This window comes from Hemiscyllium ocellatum, chromosome 6 (genome assembly GCF_020745735.1).
Source record: "Hemiscyllium ocellatum isolate sHemOce1 chromosome 6, sHemOce1.pat.X.cur, whole genome shotgun sequence".
NCBI classification, from domain to species: domain Eukaryota; kingdom Metazoa; phylum Chordata; class Chondrichthyes; order Orectolobiformes; family Hemiscylliidae; genus Hemiscyllium; species Hemiscyllium ocellatum.
This window is the reverse complement of record NC_083406.1, coordinates 71,014,257-71,038,074: the sequence shown is the minus strand read 5'-3', so window position 1 is coordinate 71,038,074 and position 23,818 is coordinate 71,014,257. Positions and strand designations below refer to the sequence as shown.

Here is a 23,818-nt window from a genome sequence, read left to right as displayed (position 1 = left end):
GAGAAGCCCAATGGTCTGGTAAGACAAAGGACTGAGGTGCATCCTTAGTTACAGAGTAGAGAAATGAAGAAAACAAATGTTATATTACAGCTTTATGCAGTATAGCCAAAGACTAGAAAAGCAAAAGGCAAATATCAGTCTCTCTCCACATGGCCTGACCACTTGCTGTTGCTACACTCTGTGTTGGGCTGACACTGCCTTTTACTTTGGGCCAGGCCATTGGTATTCCTGCTTTGGGCTTGGGAGGCCAGGGGTTGGAGCCAAGTGTCTCGGCCAAGAGTCCAAGAAGACGGGTGAGGAGACAAAAACCACAGATGGGATTGTCCTTTTCTCACATTAACCTTTGTGTGATTCCCATTCCGCAACACGATTAACTCTGAACAACCTTTAACCTAATCTAGCCAGTTATACCAGAGCAAATGCAACAAGTCACTCAGCTGTAATTTAGGGCCTAGCAAAGGCACACCTCAGCAAGGTGATTTTACATACTCTTCCTCACCAACATCTGACATTGATGCCTACTTTAAGAGAGCTCTCCAGAAGTTAATCAAACAATAGCCAAGGACAATCATCCTCATTGAATCACGCCAATCAGCCAATGAAGTCCCAGATGGCTGCATTGACAATCCCACATATTTTCTGTTCCTCTGACAGAGCTATATGCAGAGGGCTTTGAAATAACTCCACAGAAGCTGTTATCCTGTCACCAGGTCTCCCTTTATTTACACATGAACAGTCCTTGACTTTAGTACTGTCTCATACGGAGTAAGGTACCAATTGTCAGGATCACTGAAACTGCCCTTTTTCTTTATCAGTCAGGGCGCCTTGATTGGATTAGATTAACAGCCCCAATCAGGGAACTCATATTCTATGATGTCCAGCTGGCTGACCTCATTACAATCCCTATAGACTTTACAGTCAGGAGGGAATTCCTCGGAGTCTTCAGCATTGGATTCAATTAACCCCCATACTTTGGATTAATCATGAGTAAGAAAACGTTTGACTGCCAATTGCCATCCTCTTTCAACATGTGAATCAATATTCCACTATGTTGAATTTGCTCAGTGTGGTAGCTACAAGTGAACAGACTTAGAAGTTCATAACCAAACAGTGACTCAGTACACTGCCACTGACTGAGCTGACTGACTAGGCTTGCAGCAGGTGATATAAGAACCAACAAGAGGGAATAACCAACTTGACATGATCCTCACCAAACTACCTGGTATCACAGACATATTTATTAGTGTTACGATTGATGGGAATGATGATCCTTGTGGAAACTAAGCTCCATCTTCACTCTGAAAAAAAAATCCATCATTTCACACGGCAGTGTTACTGAATTAAGGGAGATGGATTACAAACAGGTCTAGCAGCTCAATTCAGGTCCTCCGCAGCAGCAGTAGAACTGGATTCTGTCACAATTTGTAGGATAATGCTGCCCAGCATTTAATTTACTCCTCTTTCACCATCAAGCCAAACAAGAAACCTGGTCCAATGATTTGTGTAGAGAAGTGTGCTGCTAGCAAAAGCACCCATACCTGGACATGAGGCAGTCTGGTGAAGCTACAACACAGGACAACATGCCTACTCAGCAACAGAAGCAGTGCACTATAGACTAAGCTAAATTAAGACAACCAACTGCTCTGGTAAATGTTCTGCAGGTTTAATATATTCTATGCTGGGTAATTATACAACCCATGCATGAGAAGTTAAATACATTTGTTCCACGTGGCACCAAGAAATGACTACGCGTATTGCACACAACAAATGGCTCAAGCCCAACAACATCCTATCTGCAATGCCTGTGTTTAGAGAACTACCCATGCCACTGGTCTAGCTGTTCCAGTACAGATACAGACATTGACATCTATCCAACAATGTGAAAAACTATCCAGTTATATCATGTCCACAAGGAGCAGAAATCAGGTGCTTAGGGACACCATTGCCTCAAATGGTGTCACAGATCATCCTGTCTTGGCTGTACATCACCATTTCATCCTCAACACTGGATCAAGATCATGGAACTACCTTCCCAATAGCATTATGGGTGTGTTTTCACCACATAGAATGTAGTGATTCAGGAAGTAGGCTTCTCACCACTTTCTCAAAGACAAATGAGGTAGATCATAAACATCAAGGTGGTAAAAACAATGACTGCAGATGCTGGAAACCAGATTCTGGATCAGTGTTGCTGGAAGAGCACAGCAGTTCAGGCAGCATCCAATGAGCAGCGAAATCGACGTTTCGGGCAAAAGCCCTTCATCAGGAATAAAGGCAGTGAGCTGGAAGCATGGAGAGATAAGCTAGAGGAAGGTGGGGGTGGAGAGAGAGTAGCATAGAGTACAATGAGTGAGTGGGGGAGGAGATGAAGGTGATGGGTCAGGGAGGAGAGGGTGGAGTGGATAGGTGGAAAAGGAGCTAGGCAGGTCGGACATGTCCGGACAAGTCATGGGGACAGTGCTGAACTGGAAGTTTGAAACTAGGATGAGGTGGGGGAAGGGGAAATGAGGAAGCTGTTGAAGTCCACATTGATGCCCTGGGGTTGAAGTGTTCCAGGCGTCTGGTGGTAAGGGAGCAGCTGTGAAGGAGGCCCAGGACCTCCATGTCCTCGGCAGAGTGGGAGGGGGAGTTGAAATGTTGGGCCACGGGGCGGTGTGGTTGATTGGTGCGGGTGTCCCGGAGATGTTCCCTAAAGTGCTCTGCTAGGAGTTGCCCAGTCTCCCCAATGTAGAGGAGACTGCATCAGGAGCAACGGATACAATAAATGATATTAGTGGATGTGCAAGTAAAACTTTGATGGATGTGCAAGGCTCCTTTAGGGCCTTGGATAGAGGTGAGAGAGGAGGTGTGGGCACAAGTTTTACAGTTCCTGTGGTGGCAGGGGAAAGTGCCAGGATGGGAGGGTGGGTCGTAGAGGGGGGCGTGGACCTGACCAGGTAGTCATGGAGGGAACGGTCTTTGCGGAAGGCGGAAAGGGATGGGGAGGGAAATATATCCCTGGTGGTGGGGTCTTTTTGGAGGTGGCGGAAATGTCGGCGGATGATTTGGTTTAGGTGGCAGAAATGTCGGCGGATCACCTTCATCTCCTCCCCCACTCACCCATTGTACTCTATGCTACTCTCTCTCCACCCCTACCTTCCTCTAGCTTATCTCTCCATGCTTCCAGCTCACTGCCTTTATTCCTGATGAAGGGCTTTTGCCCGAAACGTCGATTTCGCTGCTCGTTGGATGCTGCCTGAACTGCTGTGCTCTTCCAGCACCACTGATCCAGATCATAAACATCAGCCTGACCAACAACGTCCATACCCTGAGAAGGAATTAGCAAGGATTTTAACTGAACAATGAATGCGCTATTCATTCTCAAGATGTGGACATTGTTGGTCAGGCTGATATTTATGACCTACCAACATGTGATGGAGTACAATTCTACTGTCACTGCTGAGGCCTGATTTGAGCTGCTAGATCTGTTTGTAATCAATCTCCCTTAATGCAGTAACACTGCCACACGACAAGATGGATAGTTTCTTCAGTATGAAGATGGAGCTTAACGCATACAGGGTTTGTCATTCCCACCAATCGTATCACTAATAGATGCATCTGTGACACCAGGCAGATTTGTGAGGATCATGTCAAGTAGGTTATTGCCTCATGGAGACAGTAAGGACTGCAGATGCTGGAAGTCAGAGTCAATAGATGTAGAGCTGGGAAAACATAGCAGGTCAGACAGCATCTGGGGAGCAGGAAAGTCAATGTTTCAAGATGAAACCCTTCAACAGGACTGGGGAGGGGGAGGGGAGCCTAGAAATAAGTAGAGTGGTCAGGGGATGGGTAGGTGGGATGGTGATAGGTGGATGCAGGTAGGGGTTATTGTGATTGTTCATAGAGTCATAGAGTCAGAGAGATGTACAGCACAGAAACAGACCCTTCGGTCCAACTCTTACATGCCAATCAGATATCCTAACCTAATTTAGTCCCATTTGTCAGCACATGGCCCATATCCCTTTTGGCCCCATTCCTGATGAAGGGCTGTAGCCCGAAACATCAATTCTCCTGCTCCTTGGATGCTGACTGGCCTGCTGCACTTTTCCAGCTCCCCACTCTTGACTCTGATCTCCAGCATCTGCAGTCCTCACTTTCTCCATATCCTCCTAAACCCTTCCTATTCATATACCCATAGAGTCATAGAGTCATAGAGATGTACAGCATGGAAACAGACCCATGCCGATCCATCCAATCCTTCCGTGCCGACAAGATATCCCAACCCAATCTAGTCCCACCTGCCAGCACCCAGCCCATATCCCTCCAAACCATTCCTATTCATATACCCATTCAGATTTCTTTTAAATGTCTCAGTTGTATCAGTCTCCACCACTTCCTCTGGCAGCTCATTTCATACACGCACCAACCACTGTGTGAAAACGTTGCCCCTTAGGTCCCTTTTATATCTTTCCGCTGTCATTCTAAACCTATGCCCTCTAGTTCTGGACGCCCCTTACCCCTGGGAAACGTCTTTGTCTATTTAGCCGATCCATGCCCCTCATGATTTTATAGACTCTATGAGGTCACCCCTCAGCCTCTGAAGCTCCCAGGAAAACAGCCCCAGCCTATTCAGCTTCTCCCTATAGCTCAAATCATCCAACCATAGCAACATTCTGTAAATCTTTTCTGAACTCTTTCAAGTTTCACAACATTGTTCTGATAGGAAGGAGACCAGAATTGCACACAGTATTCCAAAAGTAACCTAACCAACATCCTGTACAGCTGCAACATGACCTCAGGGAAAGGACTTTGTCTATTTATTCTAGCCATGCCCCTCATGATTTTATAAACCTCTCTAAGGTCACCCTAAAGCATGGAACCTCTTCCATTGCAGTAGCTTATCTAAATCTGCAGCTAAACCTAAATCAAACTACAAAAATATCTGAAGTGGGAGAACTGGCCATTCCCCTTTCATTGTACAAGTGCGTAAAACAACCTAAAAGCCCTTTTCTCTGTTTGTTGCCTTAGGCAGTGTCTGTTAGCCATAACCAAAGTGGCCTAACCGCAGACAAAAGGCAGGAACCTCTGCCTTTTATAACCTCTTTTGAAAAAATCCAAAGACAACATAACCTTGTTAAAGGAGCAACATCATCACAACCACCACCCTCTGTCTCCTACCAACAAGCCAATTTTATATCCAGTTGGCCAGTTCTCCCTGGATCCCATGTGATCTAACCTAACTCATCTCTATTCCTGAGATGCTGCCTGGCCTGCTGTGCTTTGACCAGCAACACATTTGCAGCTGTAACCTAACTCATCAGTCTACCATGCAGAACCTTGTTGAATGCCTTGCTGACATCCATGTAGACAATGTTTGCCACTCTGCCTTCTTGGTCACCTTTTCAAAAAATCAGTCAAATTTGTGAGACATGTTTTCCCATGTTTTCACATGTTTTCACAACCGTGTTGACTGTCCCTGATCAGTCCTTGCCATTCAAAATGCATGTAGGCCCTATCATTCTAAATCCCCTCAACAACTTTCCCACCACTGACGTTAAGCTCACCGGTCTGTAACTCCCTGGCTTTTCCTTACCACCTTTTTAAATAATGGCAAATTTGCCACCCTCCACTCTTCTGGCACCCCACCTGTCAATGGTACAAATATCTCTGCTAAAGCCCCACAATTTCTCCTCTTGCTTCTCACTATGTATTGGGATACACCCGATCAGGGGTAGCACCTCTTCTTTGTAATGTGGAATCTTTTCAAGATGTCACTACTTATTTCCTTGAGTTTCCTAGCTTCCATGCCTTTCCCAACAGTAAATATTGACATGAAATATTAATTTAGGATGTCATCCATCTCCTGTGATTCCAAACATAGCTGTCCTCATTGATCTTTAAGGGGCCCTATTCTCTCCCTTGTTACTATTTTGCCAGTAGGTGGGATGGTGATAGGTGGATGCATGTTGGAAGTTATGGTGATTGGTCATTGAGAAGGGTGGAGTCAATAGGTGAGCAAGAAGATGGACGGGATGTCAAGTCAGGGAGGTGGGGAGAAGGAGGAAGGGGTAGGTTGGGTAGGGGATAAGGCTGGAGGCATTTTAAAGCTGTTGAATTCAATATTGAAGCCATTGTGCTAAGGCTCCCCAGGGGAATAGAAGGTGTGGTTCCTCCAGTTTATGCCTGGCCTCACTTTGACAGTAGAGGATACCATGGCCAATGTTGCCGGGACAGGGGAAGGGGGTAATTACAATGGACGGCAACTGGAAGGTCAAGTTGGTTGATGCGTGCAGAGTGCAGATGCTCTGCAAACCGATCCCCGGGTCTGCGTTTGGTCTCCCTGATGTTCAGGACATCACACTGGGAGAAATAGATGAAGTTGCAAGTGAATCATTGCCAGATCTGGAAAGGTTGTTTTGGACCTTGAGTGGAGGTGAGGGGGAGATGAAGGGGCAGATATTGCACTCTTGCAGTTGCAGAGAAAGATGTGGGTGTTATCCGCTACAAGCCTAGTCAGCCAGCTCAATCAGTGGCAGTGCTACTGAGTCACTGTTGGTTATGAACTTCTAAGTGTCTTCACTTGTAGCTACCACACCTAGCAAATTCAACATGGTGGAATATCGATTCACATGTTGAAAGAGGATGGTAATTGGCAGTGAAACGTTTTCTTACTCATGATTAATCCAAAGATATGGAAGTTAATTGAATCCAATGTTGGAGACTCTGAGGAATTCCCTCCTGACTGTAAAGTCTGCAGTGATTGTAATGAGGTCAGCCAGCTGGACATCATAGATGATGAGTTCCCTGATTGGGGTTGTTAATCTAATCCAATCAAGGCGCCCTGGCTGATATAGAAAAAGGGCAGTTTCAGTGATCCTGACAATCGGTACCTGACTCCGTATGAGACAGTACTAAAGTAAAGGAAGACCTGGTGACAGGATACCAGCCTCTGTGAAGTTATTTCAAAGCCCTCTGCATATAGCTCTGTCAGAGGAACAGAAAATATGTGGAATTGTTAATGCAGCCATCTGGGACTTCATTGGCTGATTGGCATGATTCAATGAGGATGATTGCCCTTGGCTGTTGTTTGGTTCATTTTTGGAGAGCTCTCTTAAAGTAAGCATCAATGTCAGATGTTGGTGAGGAGGAGTTTGTAAAATCACCTTGTCTAGGTGTTCCTTTGCTACATCCTAATTTCCAGCTGAATGGTGTGTTTGCTCTGGAGCAATTTGATTGGGAAGTCAGAGGTTCATTAAGAGTGCATTGTGTTGTGGAATGGGAATCACAAAAAGAGTTAATGTGAGAAAAGGAAAGGAAAAGGGAAATCAGTTTAGTTTTTATCATAATTTGATCATTTTTGTGGAGAGTTTCATGGGCATCAATTTTTTATTTACAGGTATTTAAAATGGAATTCATGGCTAGAATTGCACTCACCCCTACCCACCAGTCCTTGCCGTAGGATGGCAGGTGAGGGACGGGAATGTGACATTTGAGATTTTACAAGTACATTAAGGGAAAAAGAGCCACAAAGAAGAGAAAAGGGACCCTTAAAGATCAACAAGGTCATCCATGTGTGGAACTGCAGGGTGTGCGTGAGATATTAAATGAATAGTTTGTGTCAGTATGTACTGTGGAGAAAGACATGGAGCCAGGGAACTTGAGGAAATAATAATGTCTTGAAAACAGTCCACATTACCAAAGTGGAAATGCTGGAGATCTTAAAGCACAAAGGTAGATAAATCCCAGCACCTGATCAAGGGTATCCCAGGACATTGTGGGAATCCAGGGAAGGAATTGCAGGGCCCCAAGCAGAGACATTTGAATCATCTACAGCCATGAATGAGGTACCAGAAGACTGGAGGATTGCTATTTTTGTGCCTTTTTTAAAAGAAGGGCTGCAAAGAAAATCCAGGCAACTATAGACCGATGAGTCTGACATCAATGGTGGATGAACTTTTGAAGGGGGCACAATTTACTTGCATTTGGAGAGGCAAGGCATGTTTAAGGGTAGTCAGCATGGCTTTGTGCATGGGTGATCATGTCTTACAAACCTGATTGGATTTGTTGAAGACATGACCAAGAACGTAAATGAAGACAGAGCAGTAGACATTGCCTATGTGAACGTTAGCAAGCCTCTCAAAAAAGTTCCACATGATAATCTGATTAGTAAAGTTAGACCACATGAGTTCCAGAAATAGCTAGCCAATTGGATACAAAATTGACTCAGCAGTAAGAAACAGTGGGTGTTGGTATAGAATTATTGTTTGGTCAGGGGACTTGTGACCAGTAGTGTTCTGCAGGGATTAGTGCTGGGTCTACTGTTGTTTTATATAAATGAATTGGATGAGAATATAGGAAGCATGGTTAGTAGGTTTGCAAACGACATGGAAATTGGTGGTATAGTGGACGGTGAAGATGGTTATTGCAGAGTCCAAGTGGTTCTTAATCAGCTGGACCAATGAGCTGAGGAGTGGCAGATAGAGCTCAGGTTAGATAAATGTGAGGTGTTGCATTTTGGTAAGGCATACCAGGACATGACTTATACGGTTAATGGTAGGTAGCTGGTAAGTGTTGCCGAACAGAGAGACCAAGGGGTTCAAATACATAATTATTTGAACGTGGGACCACAAGTAGATAGGCTGGTGAAGAAGGTGTTTGGCATGCTTGCCATTATTGGTCAGAGCATTGAGTATAGGAGATGAGATTTCATGTTGAAATTGTACATGATGTTGGTGAGGGAATTGTTGGAGTTCTGTGTGCAGTTCTGTTTGCCCTGCTATAGGAAAGATATTATTAAATTCGAAAGGGTGCAGAAAGGATTTACAAGGATTCGACTGGAACTGTAGAGTTTGAGTTAAAAGGAGACACTGGCAGGCTCTGACCTTTTTTTCCCTGGAGGGGTAACCTATGAGAAGTTTATAAAATTGATAAGGTGAATTGCCAAAGTCTTTTCCTCAGGGAAGGGGAGTTCAAAACTAGAAGGCATAGGTCTCAGGTGAGGGGGAAAGATTTAAAAGGGACCTGCAAAGCAACTCGTTCACACAGATGGTAGTGCAGTTTTGGAACAAGCTGCCAGAAGGGGAGAGGTAAGTAAAGTTACAACGTTTAAAATACATTTGGGCAGGTACATGGAAAGGAAAGGTTTAGAGGGCTCTGTGCCAAACACAGGCAAGTGGGGCTAGTTTAGTTCGGAAACCTGATTGGCATGGAAAATTGGACCAAAGGGTCTGTTTCCTTGCTGTATGATTCTGTGACTCGATGTAGTGGTAGTGCTTGGGAGAGTGTGAGAGTATCACATGTGGAGCCTCTCTGCTTCCACTAATCGGTGAGATAGTTGGTGGGTAGTCCTTGTTGGACAGATTGAGGCCTTTAAGTAGCCCATTAATGCTATTTAGGGGTGTTTCCAAGTGCCACCACCATTTCACAAACAGTGGGGAGGTGGAGGTATGTCTAAGCCGCACTGTAAGGTGTGGTTATTCTGCATCTTTGGGATGGTCAATGAGTTCCTCTAATCAGGTACCCATGTCCCTCGGAGAGCTACCTCACTTGATGAATCCCCTCTATCACGCACCAAGATGTGCTTGGCTACCCACGCATCTTTGTTCCATGCCTTTCGCACTACATCCAGTTTTGGCCTAACGCAGTGCCAGCATTAGCTTCTACTCCCAGTGATGTTGCTGAGATTGAAGAACTGTGGGCCAACCCTTTTTAGAAAATTCTAACCACTCTTTATGTTTAACATTGTTCAATAGGCATCATATGTATTCATCTGTGATCATCTATATTCAAATGTAATCACTTAGCCATCACTTGTCATTCGAAGTAATCAAATAGTGATCAAGTGACATCAAATGAAATCATACAAAACTGAAACAACATTATTTGTGATCATTTAGCACCATTTAATTATCTTCAAAGGGAGAAAAACATTCAACTGACAGCAGAAGTGATCATAACATACTAAATTATAATAACTACAACAAAACTTGAAGTTACGGATGTCAGTTGACATCAAGATTATTGTGCTGTGGATTTTTCAAAACTCAGCTATTTTCTATTTATGAATTGTACAAGTTGATAATATTGGGACAGTGTGAAAATTATGCAGAGGATGTCAGCACATCTTCATTGTTGTTATTAGCTGATGGCAAATGATGTTACTGCATGTTTTGAGCATTTTTGACTGCAACTTTGTAGAGTCATGGAGTCATGCAGCACAGAAACAGACCCTTCAATCCAACCCATCCCAACTGCCTGTACTTGGCCCATATCTTTCAAAACATTTCTTATTCATGTACATCTATAATTGTATTTTAACTGTTGTAACTATACCTGCATCCATCTGGATGTTCATCTACTCATGAACCACTGTCTATGTAAAAATATTGCTCCTCATATCTTTTTAAAAATGTTCACCTCTCACCTTAAAAATATATGCCCTTGTCTTGAAATCCCACCATCATAGGGAAAAGACACCTGCTATTCACCTTATTGATTCACTTTATGATCTTATAAATCTCTATAAGGTCACCCCTCAACCTTCTCTGCTCCAGTGAAATAAGTTCCAACCTATCCAGTCACTCCCCATAACGCAAACCCTCCATTATATTGAAGACGTTTGAGCAGCATGGCAACTCTTGAATGGTGATTTCATGGGGAAATGGGGAGAACTCTGGGATGAGTTGAAAACTACTACCTCATGTAAATGATTGCCTGAGAACCGTAACGTCGGCTTGTAGCTTTCATAGCCAGCAAAGTTGAGCTCACCAATTTCCTACGAGTCGGCAGAACAGTGTCACTGCATAAAATCCTGTCACGTATTCATGAGATTTGAATTATCTGAATTGCTTATGTAGGAAATACTGGTCAAATAGCATGATATTTACACCGCCACACCTAAACCTACTTAGCTGAGGTTTACCAGTTGTTATTTAAGATAAGAGAGTAAGATTAAAGCAAAGTCTATTACAAACAGTTTCTAAGAAAATCATTCATGTGTTGTCGGTGTCACTGGCTGGGTTAACATTTATCGTCCCTCCCTAGTTGCTCTTCACAATGTGGTAGTGAGCTACTTTCTTGAACCGCTGCAGTCCATTTGGTGCAGGTTAATCTACAATGCCATTCGAGAGGGATTTCCAAGATTTTGATCCAGTGACAGTGAAGGAACGGTGATACGTTTCCAAGTCAGGTGGTGAGATAGCATTTCAAGTTAAATAGGTTTGTTTTTTCTTTGAAACATTCATTAAATAAATGCATAATCAAAAACAGTGAACCAGCATAAAGAAAGGTGAAGCTGCCTAAAGATGGCATTGCCTGATCGAGGTAGTGTCAATAAGATGTTCAGTAGGTGCACTCAACTGTAAAGGAGACAAATAGCCTTAACTGGAAGTGGGTTTGAATAACTACAAAGTTGATGTAATGACAGTTTTTTCAAGAACATGGTCGTGTGTCTCATAGTACATTTCATTACAGTATTTGAAATGTCTGTAAGTAAACTTACCATTACATGTGATCTGAACATGAATGACTGCGGTATATTAAAAGAATAACTCATATGTCTTTGTTCACAGCCCTGTGCTTTACTGGCTGGTTGGAGCAAGATCTGAAACCTTATCAACTGCAGCATAAACTGAAACTATCTTGAAACGCTTCCTGCTTAAACTAACATTTGTCATATCAATAAGGGCTTTATGCAAATTAAGGTAGGTTGGATGATTCATATTTAAACAGCTTAATCCTCTGAAAAATAATATATCAGTTTTATGAACCTGAAGAGCCTATCAAATTTCATTCTTTTTCTTTCACTTAGTAGTTGCAGTGCAACAGCTACAAAATTTGTTTAAACAAAGAACTAAATGACTCACAATTTCCAGGTAGTACACAAATCTTAATATCATATAATTTTATTAAAGTGCACACACATATCAAAATAACCATCTTTGACCAAGAGAACAATCAGGTGACCTACTCTTAAGGCCAGAAAAGTACATTGCTGGCAGTTGATGTTTGTGTACTCATAAGCCAACTCATCTGATTTTTTTTGTTTCTTTCCTCTGAAAGGGAGAGAGACTTGGAATTCTTTCTTTAATTTCCCAAATCTCTCTTTTTTTGGGAAGTACCTTGCTTCCATATCGTACTTCCCCTCAGCCAAGATGGGTAGGATAGTGTGTGGAAAATCATCCAACATATGGTATCTGACACCCTTTCTAGCATATGACACAACTATCTTCTTAATATTTCAGTCAGGCACTGTAACGTGGAGACTTAAACATGAGGTTACAATCAGGTAAAAAAGGTTGAATCTTTAAGACACTTGACTATTTTCAACACTAAGTCATCCACAGTAAGTATTAGCTGATGCTGCTATAACACCATTTCTTAAAAAATTGATGAATTATAACTTTCTGAGACAAATCAATGAAGTATTCAGTCCCACATAGCTATCATTAGACATAGAAACACTATAACTGCTAAGAATTTTTAACAGCTCTCCACAAATTAAGTTTCATATTTATACAGATAATATTTTTAAGAAAGCTTTTTCCTTTTAAAAGTACATTATTTGATCACAGCGTTTAAAAATAATTTCCTACCTTTGATAAGTAATTCTCAGGAGTTCAGAACGCAGAACCTTGTTGAAGATTATGTAGAAAAAAAGTTGCATGAAATTTGATCCACAACTATGAAGTTAGGATCCTTACAGACTACGTTGCATAGCTGGTTTATTTGTTCTTAAAATGTAGAGCCCGCCCACTTTTGCTATAATCAGTCTTTAACTTAGAAAGGAATGTATTAACAGGATTTTAAAAAAACTAAATAGGTAATGAATACTGCAATGGCGTTAGCTGCTGGGGAATTATTTATATGTATCACCTTCAGCCGTCACCAGTGCAGTCCATCAATATCTCATCCATTTCATAAAATGATTAATTTTGCTGATATTTCAAAAGGAGTCTAATTAAAAATTGCTTCAGAAAGTTGTGGAGAAGCAGTAATTAAAATAATCCAAGTGTACTTTTTCTCATATAATATCCCCTTCAGTAGCATAATGCCAATGAATATATTCCAGACCCTTTCAGTTATATTGTCCTCAGTTTCCCATTTGCTCCACTCCATCCAAAATTAATTTGAGTATTAAGAATAGGAAGTTATTAAAGTTATTGCTCACATTTCTTGTTCTGGAAAAATTAATTTTAACTTTAAAGTCTTAAATTATAGGTTGATAGTAAACAAGAATATAGATTATTAAACACCAAATGCCTGGATATGCAAACATGCAGTTAAAGGCCAAATTTTGTATTCCAATTTTCAAGGGAGCAGAATAGTTAGCTCGTGCTACTAAGTTAGCCAAAGAATGCTCTGAGCTGACTGTCAGTATTCTCTGTTACTTTATTTGAATAATTAGTACGAATTGCTCTTGAAGGTAGCATACATTCAAATTTCGAGGAATATGCACTGTTAAGGACAAGTGGAAGGAAACATAACATAAATTCATAATCTGCTTTATATGTTTGTCAGCCTTTACTTGCATTAAACAGTGAAGGGAGACAAAAGTAATGAATTGCCAGGTAAAAATGAATTCAATGGAAATCCAATGTATTTGATTGAGTATGAGCAAGGGGAAAAAGTGTCATGTCATATGATTTGTTTGTGGTCAGAGCAATGTGCTCTCATGAACAATTATAAGGCAGCTCTCATGAACAATTATAAAAACAATTGTCATGACCAGGCACTACATTGTGTGTAGGTTTTAAGAACAGAAGTTGGGGAAGACAGAATCCTTTCAGAAATTTGATAGAATATGGGTTGCAAGATGAATGGCTCGTAACTGTCTGCAAACATGCACTGTCCATCCACAGCAAACTCTAAAAGCTTTATAAGTCTTTAATTTTTATCAGGGCAAATATTCAATGTGCAATATACAATTGAAATCCTTACTATTAATAGATCTACAAGAGCTTTAATTTCTAAATTACCACATTTGCATCTGATGCATGATAGAATGTCACTGGCTGACACATAGGTTGGTCTGAAACTTGGTTGTGTGGCAATTTGCATATGTTCTTTCAACTTGCCTCAATATGATTTTCTATTTGTAAGACAGTGTCACTGCAAAGCTTAAGGAACAGATTTACACTGGAGAAAGCCTCATCAACCAAAAAACCACCATTCCAACACCCTGGATGCAGCCTTTCACAATCTCAAATCTATTTAGTAGCAATTAAGTGCTTATTAAAAATATATGTCAGTATCATGACGTGGGAAACATAATAGCCAAAAATCACACTAATGCTGTTGGGGAACATTTGGGATTGGCAATGTTAGGTTAAATGTGTTTGCTGCGTGCAGAACAGAATGCCCCAGAACATTAAGCAAACCAATCTCACGATGCCTGATAGCTGATGAGTTATGAAATTGTAGAACTATGTTATGGGGAACAGGAACTTTAGGACGATAGACACATGCTGTAAACCTCATTTGATGGGTAAGCTTGCCAGGGGACTAAGACCTGTGCCTTTGTATATGCTCAAATAAAATTTTGTTTATGTGAATCCTACAGACTTGAGAGTGTTTTATTCACTATAACAATGCCAAGATATTCTGTTTTAGTAAAGTTGATTGAGGATAAATATTGACCAGAACACCAGCTAATTTTCTTAACAGAAATAGTGCCATAGAATCATTTATGCTCACTTGAGAGGACAAGTTTAATGGTATACCTGAAAGTTGAGGCAAGATTTGCCTCATGGACTGCATAATCCAACCATCGGACTCAAAGGAAGGTCAGAATGCCACAATGTGGGCAGCAGTTACTCATGTGTGATTTCCTCTGAATTGGTCGGGGGCTGGGTTCCCTATCAAATGACAAATTGGTAGTGGGCATTGAAAGCCGGAGGACCAGTAGGAGACTCCACATATCATGGAAGCAACAGTGGCTGCTTTTGCAGCTAAGTGAAGGAGGAAGCATACTATGAAGCAAGTGTTCTTTTTCCTTATAAGAGTAAAAATAGAACATTGCTTCATCAGACATTGTTCTCAGAATAGGAGCTGAATGGGAATGAGGCAGTTGCACGCATATAGTGGTGGTGCAATGAAGACAAATTTTATCAAGCCACCAACAATAGGCCTTCATTGACTATCCTGCTAATTGTGCCTCAGAGCCCTACTGCCATCTCTTCTTGTCTCCTAGGAGAGAGGGTTGCATTGGGATTGAGCTGGTTTTTCTGGCCAGTGACATGAAACTTCATATCTACCCATCCTATACTCCCCACCCTCATCAGCTGTGGAACAATCAGCCCATGGTATCTTTAATGGTATTGAACTCCCTCACGACTTGGTTAGTATTGTTGATTAAGTTGGAAATATGCCATAACTCTCTGTCTGTTAAAATATCTCTCTTTCAACCTCCTACATTTTTAAGTGAGGAAAAATAATCAAAGAAATTGGAAAAATATTTTATCTTATTGCTGTTATGATTTTTTTTCCCCTCAATCTTTCATCAGCTTCTAGGAAATTAAGCTTTCATACCTTGAGACTTTAATACCTTGAAACTACAGAAAATTGACAAGCCTAACCCTCAAATCTCTGTTTCTGCACTCTCATTATAAATGTACTACTTCACTTCATTTCTTCTTTCACAATGCATCATTTGCTAATTTCCCACTTTAAGTTTGATCATCCAGCCCATTTCACTAGTCTCTCTATGTCTTTCTGAATTCCGTTCCTATTCTTCTTACTGTATATACCCAGGTCCTTTAGTCATTTATGCATATAAGAAGCAATGGTTCCAACACTATCTATTGACATATACTTTAATGTGTAACACAGACATTCATTTGTGCTTCTTGGAAAATAGAATCCCTGCGGCCGACTTCACATTATGCTTTTGGACAATCTTTGAAGAAGGAAAGTGAATGGAGCTGGTCTGAAGGTGAATCAGGGGTATTGTTTGGCTGACAGCTCTCTGTGAGAGAGTTGGATGGGTGGGAGTCAAGTTTGAGAGATCAGGATCGGGAACGATGAAAGGTAGTTATGAAGTAGGTTGGGCAGGGTGTCTCTAATGGGCCCTAGGGTTCTCCAAAGGAGATAACCCCCTTACGCAACACTCGCCTACACAGTTAATATCACTGATGTCCACTTGGCATGGGTGTCCAACTTCTGTGGGTCAAATAGCAGTTGAGTGATTTGAGGCACGTAAGTGACCATTGATTAACCACATGAGGGTCTCAATAGACCAATGGCAAGGGGGTGGGATGCAGGTGTTAGTGGTGACTGCCCAATGGCTGCACAGAGTAAAATGGGTGACACTTCTAGGCAAGATAGGTTCAGCGGACAGACCACATGTCACATTTTACGAGCTCTGCACCTTCAATCCTATGAGAAGGGATATGTAAAATTCCACTCACAGCGTTTCCACTCAACAAGTAAAGAAATATTAGGAGCAAATTGCTGCAGATGCTGGAATCTATACTGAAAACAAGAAATGCTGGAAATCCCAGCTGAACAGGTAACATTCATAAATGCTGCCCCCTCCAATCCTCATGTCATTTCGGATGAAGAGTCATCTAGATTTGAAACGTTAGCTTGCTCTCGCTCCACGGATGCTGCCTGACCCGCCGTGATTTCCAGCCATTTTTGTTTTAAATCAAGAAGTTTTTTTTATTTAGTCCGGGGAAATGAATTGAGAGAAGTAAATCATGTGGAATTATCAAATCGATGGGGAAACAACAAAGACAAAATAGTTGAGTTTGATGTAAAATGAGTCAAGTATAAAGGTGCTGATGCAGAAAAACGTTGATTATCAGTGAGGTAAGAAGAACACTCTGGTTCCAATACTTGGGCAGAATACTGGTCATCAGATCAATAGATCATCAGATTAGTAGCTGTATTCAAATACACGATGCCTGAAGGAGTGTTCCCTCTAATTCTTCCTCTTCTATGTAAACCTCTGGGCTCCATGTGAAGCAGTGGCTTCCAGAATTGGAAGTGAAAGGTGGGATGGCCATGGTGGACCTGCAGAGCTGCTGCGCCCATGTTCCGCTCCACAGCTTAGAGGGAATGCTGACCTGAAGTACAACACAAGTACATTCAAGGTAGCAAGGAAATGTAACAGTCGCTAGAGATTCTTGGACTGAAAGTTCAAAGCACAATAAAATTAGGCCAAAGGCAATCATATAGTAGATTGAAAATAAAGCAGAGATGTAAAATGGGAAATAAGGAAAATCTCAAAAAGGCAAAGGATAAATTATGCATACTTATAAGCATATAGAGAAAGATTAGGTGATAAGAGATTTATCAGGACTGAAGATAGGAGCCAATTTTGAAAACTGAAGCCATGGTTGAGGTATAAAATAATTAGATTGCAAGCTTTTTAAAAATGATTGTGGAAGCATGTACTCTAGTGGGATAATAAATAATTGATCAAGATAAGCATAGTAAAAAAAATGTTCCACAAAACAAAGCACAGCTCATGGTGGGTAAGTCAGCTTGATTTGAAGTCCATGCTTTTGAATGAAGTCAGGCAGGAAACAGCAGTGTTCTGGCCACAATTTTTCTGCACAGTATGATCAGCAAGGTGTACACACCAGAAATGTCTTGAGTCAGAGATCAATGTTGGAGCTACAATGTATATTAATGACTTGGATGAGGGAAGTAAAGGTACTATTGCCAAGTTTGCAGATGGTCCAAAAACTAGATAGGAAGTCAAGTGGTGAGGATGACACAAGGAGTCAACAAATGATAGAGACAGGTTAAGTGGATGAGCAAAAGCTTGGCAGATGGCATACAATGTGAGAAATTGTGAGGTTAAGCACTTTGAGAGGAAGAATTAAAGAGCTGAATATTATTTAAATGTAGAAAGACTACAGAAAGCTGCAGCACAGAGGAATGGGAGTCATAGTGCATGAATCAGAAGAATCCAAGTTCAGCAGGTACGAGGGAAGGCAAATGAAATGCTGACCTTTATTTCAAAGAGAATGAACATGAAAGTAAGGGGTGGTCTTACTAAAACTATCTGAGGCACTGGTCTGATCACAGGTGGATTTCTGTGAACAGTTTTGGTTTACGTATCTGAAGAAAGATGTAATGCTATGGAGGTAGTCCAGATTAAGGCTCACTTGGGTGATTCTAGGTATAGAGGGATTTTTCATGTAGAGAGGATGAGTTCAGGAGTATGACAGAAGACCATATTGAATCATGTAAAAACCTTGGGGGACTTGAAGCGTAGATGCACAGAGAGGTTCTGTTTCCTTGTGGGACCCAAGGGCCTAATATTAGAGTATGGAATTGGCCATTCACGCCAGAGAGAAGGGGGGGTTTCAGAAGACTTTTGATAAAGTCCCACATAAAAGATTAATGTGTATGATTAAACACGTGGCATTGGGGATAGTGTATTGAGATGGACAGAAAATTGGTTAGCTGATAGGAAATAAATAGTAAGAAAAATGTGTCTTTTTCTGAGTGGCAGGCAGTGACGAGTGGAGTACTGCAATGATGGGTACTAGGACCCCACCTATTCACGATAGATGTCAATGATTTAAATGACGGAGCTAAATGTAATATCTCACAATTTGCAGCTGACACAAAACTGGGTGGAAGGGTAAGCTGTGAGGAGGATGCAGAGATTTTGCAGTGTGAGTTGGAGAAGCTGAGTAAGAGAGTAAATACATGGCAGATGCAGTATAATGTGGGTGAATGTGAGGTTATCCACTTTGATGGCAAAAATAGATAGTCAGATTATTAATTGAATGGCTACAAATTGAGAGTGGAGAATGTCCGATGAGATCTTGGTGTTCTGAAAGTAAACGGAGAAGTACAGCAGACAGTGAAGTAGGCAAAGTGTATGTCAGCCTTCATAACAAGAGGATTCAAGAACAGGAACAAGGATGTTTTGCTGCAATTATACAGAGCGTTGGTGTGGCTATACCTGGAATATTGTATGCAGTTGTGATCTCCTTTTCTGAGTAAAGATGTTCTTACGATGGAGGGAATGCAGCAACAGTTTGCCAAATTGAATCCTGGGATGGCAGAAATGATGTATGAAGAAACATTGAGTCAGTTAGGATTGTATTCACTGGAGGGCCATCTCATTGACAGCTATTAAATTTTAACAAGACTAGACAAGGTAGATGCAGGAAGGATGTTCCCAATGGTGGGGAAGTCCAGAACCAAGGTTCATAGTTTAAGAGAATGATGAGCCTATGGAAATCACTGCCACAGAAAGTGATTGAGGCCAAATCATGATGATGTTTCAAGAAGAAGGTTGATGTTTCTCTGGTGCCTACAGGTATCAAGTGATATGGGTGAGGGTGAAATTAGGGTATTGAGCTCAATGATTATCCATGATCGAATTGAATAGCATTGCAGGCTAAAGGGGTCAAATGGCCTAATCTTGTTCCTGTCTTCTATGTTTCTTTTCTCTTCGACTATGGTAAATCTTTGGATTTTTTTTAACCACAGAGGGCTGTTGATTCTGGGGTGATAAGTAAATTCAAGACTGAAACAAACAGATGTTTAATCAGAAAGGAAATCTAGGGTTTTAGAGAAAAGGCTGGAAAGCAGAATTGAGGAATAATAGATCAACCATGCTCTCATTCCATTGTAGAACAGACTCAATGGGCTAAGTAGCCTACTTCGTTTACAAACAGGATGGATTATACTTGGCAAAGCCCACTTTCTTGTCCTTGCAAATCAATTTCCTCTGGATTGACAAGTCAAGTTGACTGGATTTGTGATCAACTGCAGTAAATGATCTACAACGCTTTCTCTGCTTATGTTCACACAATTGTGCTCTCATGCTTTCAGTGGTAGTAAGGGGTTAACAATAGTAATAAGGATGTGCCAAATGTGTCAGAGCTAATCCTTTTCCCATGAGTCAGTCTTACCCTTCTTCACATCTGGATGGAGCACTGCACCCGGTCCATGGTACTTGCCCAACTCTCACCCATGGCCACATCTAGCTGTTTTTGCACAGCAGCAGCAATATCCTGATGACTGCATTGGTTCACAGGCCAAGGCAGGTAAGGATGGCATGGGGCCTGGTATCCCTCAGGCAATCATGTATTCACAACTTAAACATGGAAACCACCTGCTCAGTAGGCTGAGATGACAGTTCAAGAGTTCCTTGAACCTCAGGTAATATAGAACATAGAACATAGAAGGATACAGCGCAGTACAGGCCCTTCGGCCCTCGATGTTGCGCCGACCGAATCCTACCTAACCTATACTAGCCCAATAACTTCCAAATGCCTATCCAATGCCCGCTTAAATGACCATAAAGAAGAAGAGTTCACCACTGATACGGGCAGGGCATTCCATGAACTCACAACCCTCTGTGTGAAGAATCTACCCCTAACATCTGTCCTATACCTACCACCCCTTAATTTAAAGCTATGTCCCCTAGTAACACCTGACTCCATTAGCGGTAAAAGGTTCTTAGTATCTACCCTATCTAAACCCCTAATCATCTTATACACTTCTATCAGATCTCCCCTAAACCTTCTCTTCTCCAATGAGAACAGCCCCAAGTGCCTCAGCCTTTCCTCATAAGATTTTCCTACCATTCCAGGCAACATCCTGGTAAATGTGGTACATCCACAAGGTCAGGGACAAAAATGGACAACAAAGAACTACTTAAGGAGACATTTCAAATCATTGATTTGTTTCTTTCAAAAGCAAAAAATACAGGCAGCAAAGGGCAAAATGCAAAGATTGGATAGTCACGGCAAAAATCAGCTAATTCATCTGTGCCCACACTATGCCCAGTCATCTGAAAATCAGTCAATTCATTTGTGCCCACACTATGCCCAGTTGTCTGAAATTGGACTCTATGATTCTACGCACACAAGAAACAATCATCTTTGATAACGAAAGGAAACCAATGAAGAGTGTATGTGAACTGAAATGATTTATAACTGTCTTTAAATGCATTTAATATAACCAAAATTGGCTGCTTTTAATATTTGCTTCATAGTTTTATTTAAAGTTATTTATAAACTGAGAGAACAAGTGCAAGCGTAAGAGTAAGAGAACTTTGAGAACAATTGTTTGTGCATATGATGTTTTAGTAAAATCATATCATTCCAAAATGAATGATACCTTTAGAACTGGCTGACAAAGATCATTAATATCCCAATGTAAGAAGGAACCTTTTATTACTGTTAAACTTAGAACAAACAAATCTATTAATCTTGAAATGTTGCAAATGTAGTTAAAGAAGCAGATAATGGAAGGGTATTCCAAAGACACTAATATGCCAATAGCTGCTTACAGTGTGGTCTCCTTAACAATGAGACCAAATGCAGACAGAGCAAGTCCAGTACAGTACAGAACACATTCTGTACAGGGCAAGTTCAGAACAAATCCATTCTGTTCTAGACCTTTCCATTTCTTCCTATTTCAATGAACCACATTGCCCCCATGCAAGCATTTCCATCCCTGCCTGCTGCTATGTCCCAAACAAGGGTTACACCTGGAACGTCAACTTCTCCACTTCCAGATGCTGCCTGGCTTGCTGTATTCCAATTAAGCTCAACACAAGAGTAGCAACAACACTTTCTGCTTATGTACTTTACTGCCTAAGGACTCAATATTGAGTTTAATCTGAACATGAACATTGTCCTCCATTTTGATAACAACATCCCCTGTAGCTTGATTGTTAATTGCTGGTTTGGCTCTCAGCAAAGCTAACCTATTTTCTCCTGTTTAAACAGATCAATGACATCTATGTTACATCTATATCTCTCCTTCATCACCATTAATACTACCTTTGTCTTTTGCTCTGGGCACCCTGACCAGCTGTTCCACTTGCTTCTCTCCCAGTTTGTCAACAGCATAAAAATACATCATTTTTCAGCCCTTCAGTCCTGAAGAAGTCAATGGACTCGAAATGCTAACTTTATATATTTCTTCATCGATGCTACCAGACCTGCTGAGTTTCTCTAGTATTTTCTGGGTTTTTAAATTCCAAATATATTAGTTGTTCTTAACTCTATAGTTGACATATGGTGAAAATGCGAACCAGGTATGTTCCTTATGGAAGAACAGATAACACTGATATAGCGTAATAATGAATGATTCATGATGAGCAGTCACATATGAGAGCAAACTTCTGTTTGGACTAGACTGGAGTCCTCCAAGGCCGCTAGCACTGAGGCACTGAAGGGAAACTGCATCTTTATCCAGGGAGTTTTCTTGTACTGCTGAGATACCAGTAGAAGGTATTATCCAAAATCAAAATAAATGACGACATTGATAAAAATCACATAAATGTTTTTTAATTAACACTTTTATTGAAGCTAAATTGTTTTACAAGACATCATGGTCTGATATGGTTTCTCTGCAACTGAGTTAGGATTGCAACTGAGACTCAGGATATGATCTTATAGATTTAATGACGTGGTGCTTTCTCATACATTTTACATCAAGAGATTTGATTTCACAATATTTTTCCCTTGTGAAGAATGTAAGTTATGCTGTGGGACCACAGCACAAATTCTATATTGGTGCTCAACAAGGAAGAAGATAAATCTGATAATTATAGGTCAAGTTGACTAACATCAATTTTCTATAAATATTTGGAATTTGTGTAGCTTAGTAGTGAACAGGAAATTACAAGAATTTTTTTTATTGTTGCAGGTCAAGAAGGTCTTAAAGTGTTGTAGCAAGCTTAAGTCTCATTTACTTTCATATATGCAATTCAGGTTTCAAAATAAGGAACACAACTTCAAAATCTAACAATGTAATGGAAATGGGTGGAGGGCAAATTGGTGGTGGTTTAGCAAACAATGAGGAGAAAAGAGTAGCTTCAGGAAGTCATAGACAGATGGGCAAATGGGCAGAGATATGAAATATATGATTCAATATGAAAAATGTATTATAATAAAGAAGGCCAGTTCATTAAAGGTGGAAATGGAACCAATCTTTACATTTAGTAAGAATCCATATTACAAGCATGCATTTTGCAGTAAAGAACCAGATAACTAGATAATATTCAGTGAATAACCAGATAATATTCCCTATCTGGATACAATATTCTTTCATGGGATTTGGGTGTCAATGACATGAACTGCATTTTTTGTTTGGCTCTAATTGTCCTTGAGCTGATTGGCTTGTTAAGCCATTTTAGAGAGTAATTAAGTTTCAATCACATTGCTATGGCTCTGCAATAACATGTAGAGAGCAGATCTCTTTACCTCATGGTCATTAACCAGATGGCTCTTCATAACAAACCTGGAGGGATGTGAACCCATGCCCCAATCATTAGTTTGTGCTTGTATGTTACTAGTCCAATGACATTGTCACTTACACCACAACCTCCCTCTTAATATGTGAGGTAAAGATGAGACTAATAAGAAGCGATAGGTGCACAACCTCAATAGAAACATAATTCAGGACATAAATACACAAAGAAACACCTAAGCTGGAAATTTGCTTGAGTTGCTCCAGCTTTGCAATCATAATTGTAAAGGGAAAGATACCACAATTCTATTAGAGAGAGAATGATGAGTTTAACCTGTGGGTCACTGCACCTCAGGCAAGGTTGAGAAGGTTGGACCTTCATGTTAAACTTACCTCGTTTAGGAATTGAGCCTATAGTATTGGTGTTATGTTGTACTGCAAATAAGCCATCCAGTCAACTGAGATAACTGATCCCCATTTGCCAGGAATGCCATTTATATGTATTAGCCAAGTTTCTGCTGCAGTTCAAATGAAAATGTAGGTAAAATGTTAGTGATCTTATTTTCTCTGGAACAGACAAAGCTAAGAGGACATTTAATACAGATTAAACACAATGCAAACTCATAAGTGTCAATATGCAAATAATATTTTACTTGATCAA

At 40.9% G+C, this 23,818-nt stretch overlaps 1 protein-coding gene across 1 annotated transcript in view; it reads right to left on the bottom strand.

Moving 5' to 3' along the window:
- Positions 1 to 12,652, bottom strand: part of LOC132816742 (PC3-like endoprotease variant B) — an 876,366-nt gene extending 863,714 nt beyond the window's left edge. Inside the window, exon 1 of the mRNA XM_060826651.1 lies at positions 12,573 to 12,652. Within this exon, the coding sequence (XP_060682634.1) occupies positions 12,573 to 12,643 (71 nt within the window). The 5' untranslated portion in view covers positions 12,644 to 12,652. The remainder of the gene's footprint in view (positions 1 to 12,572) is intronic.
- Positions 12,653 to 23,818: the final 11,166 nt, after the last annotated feature.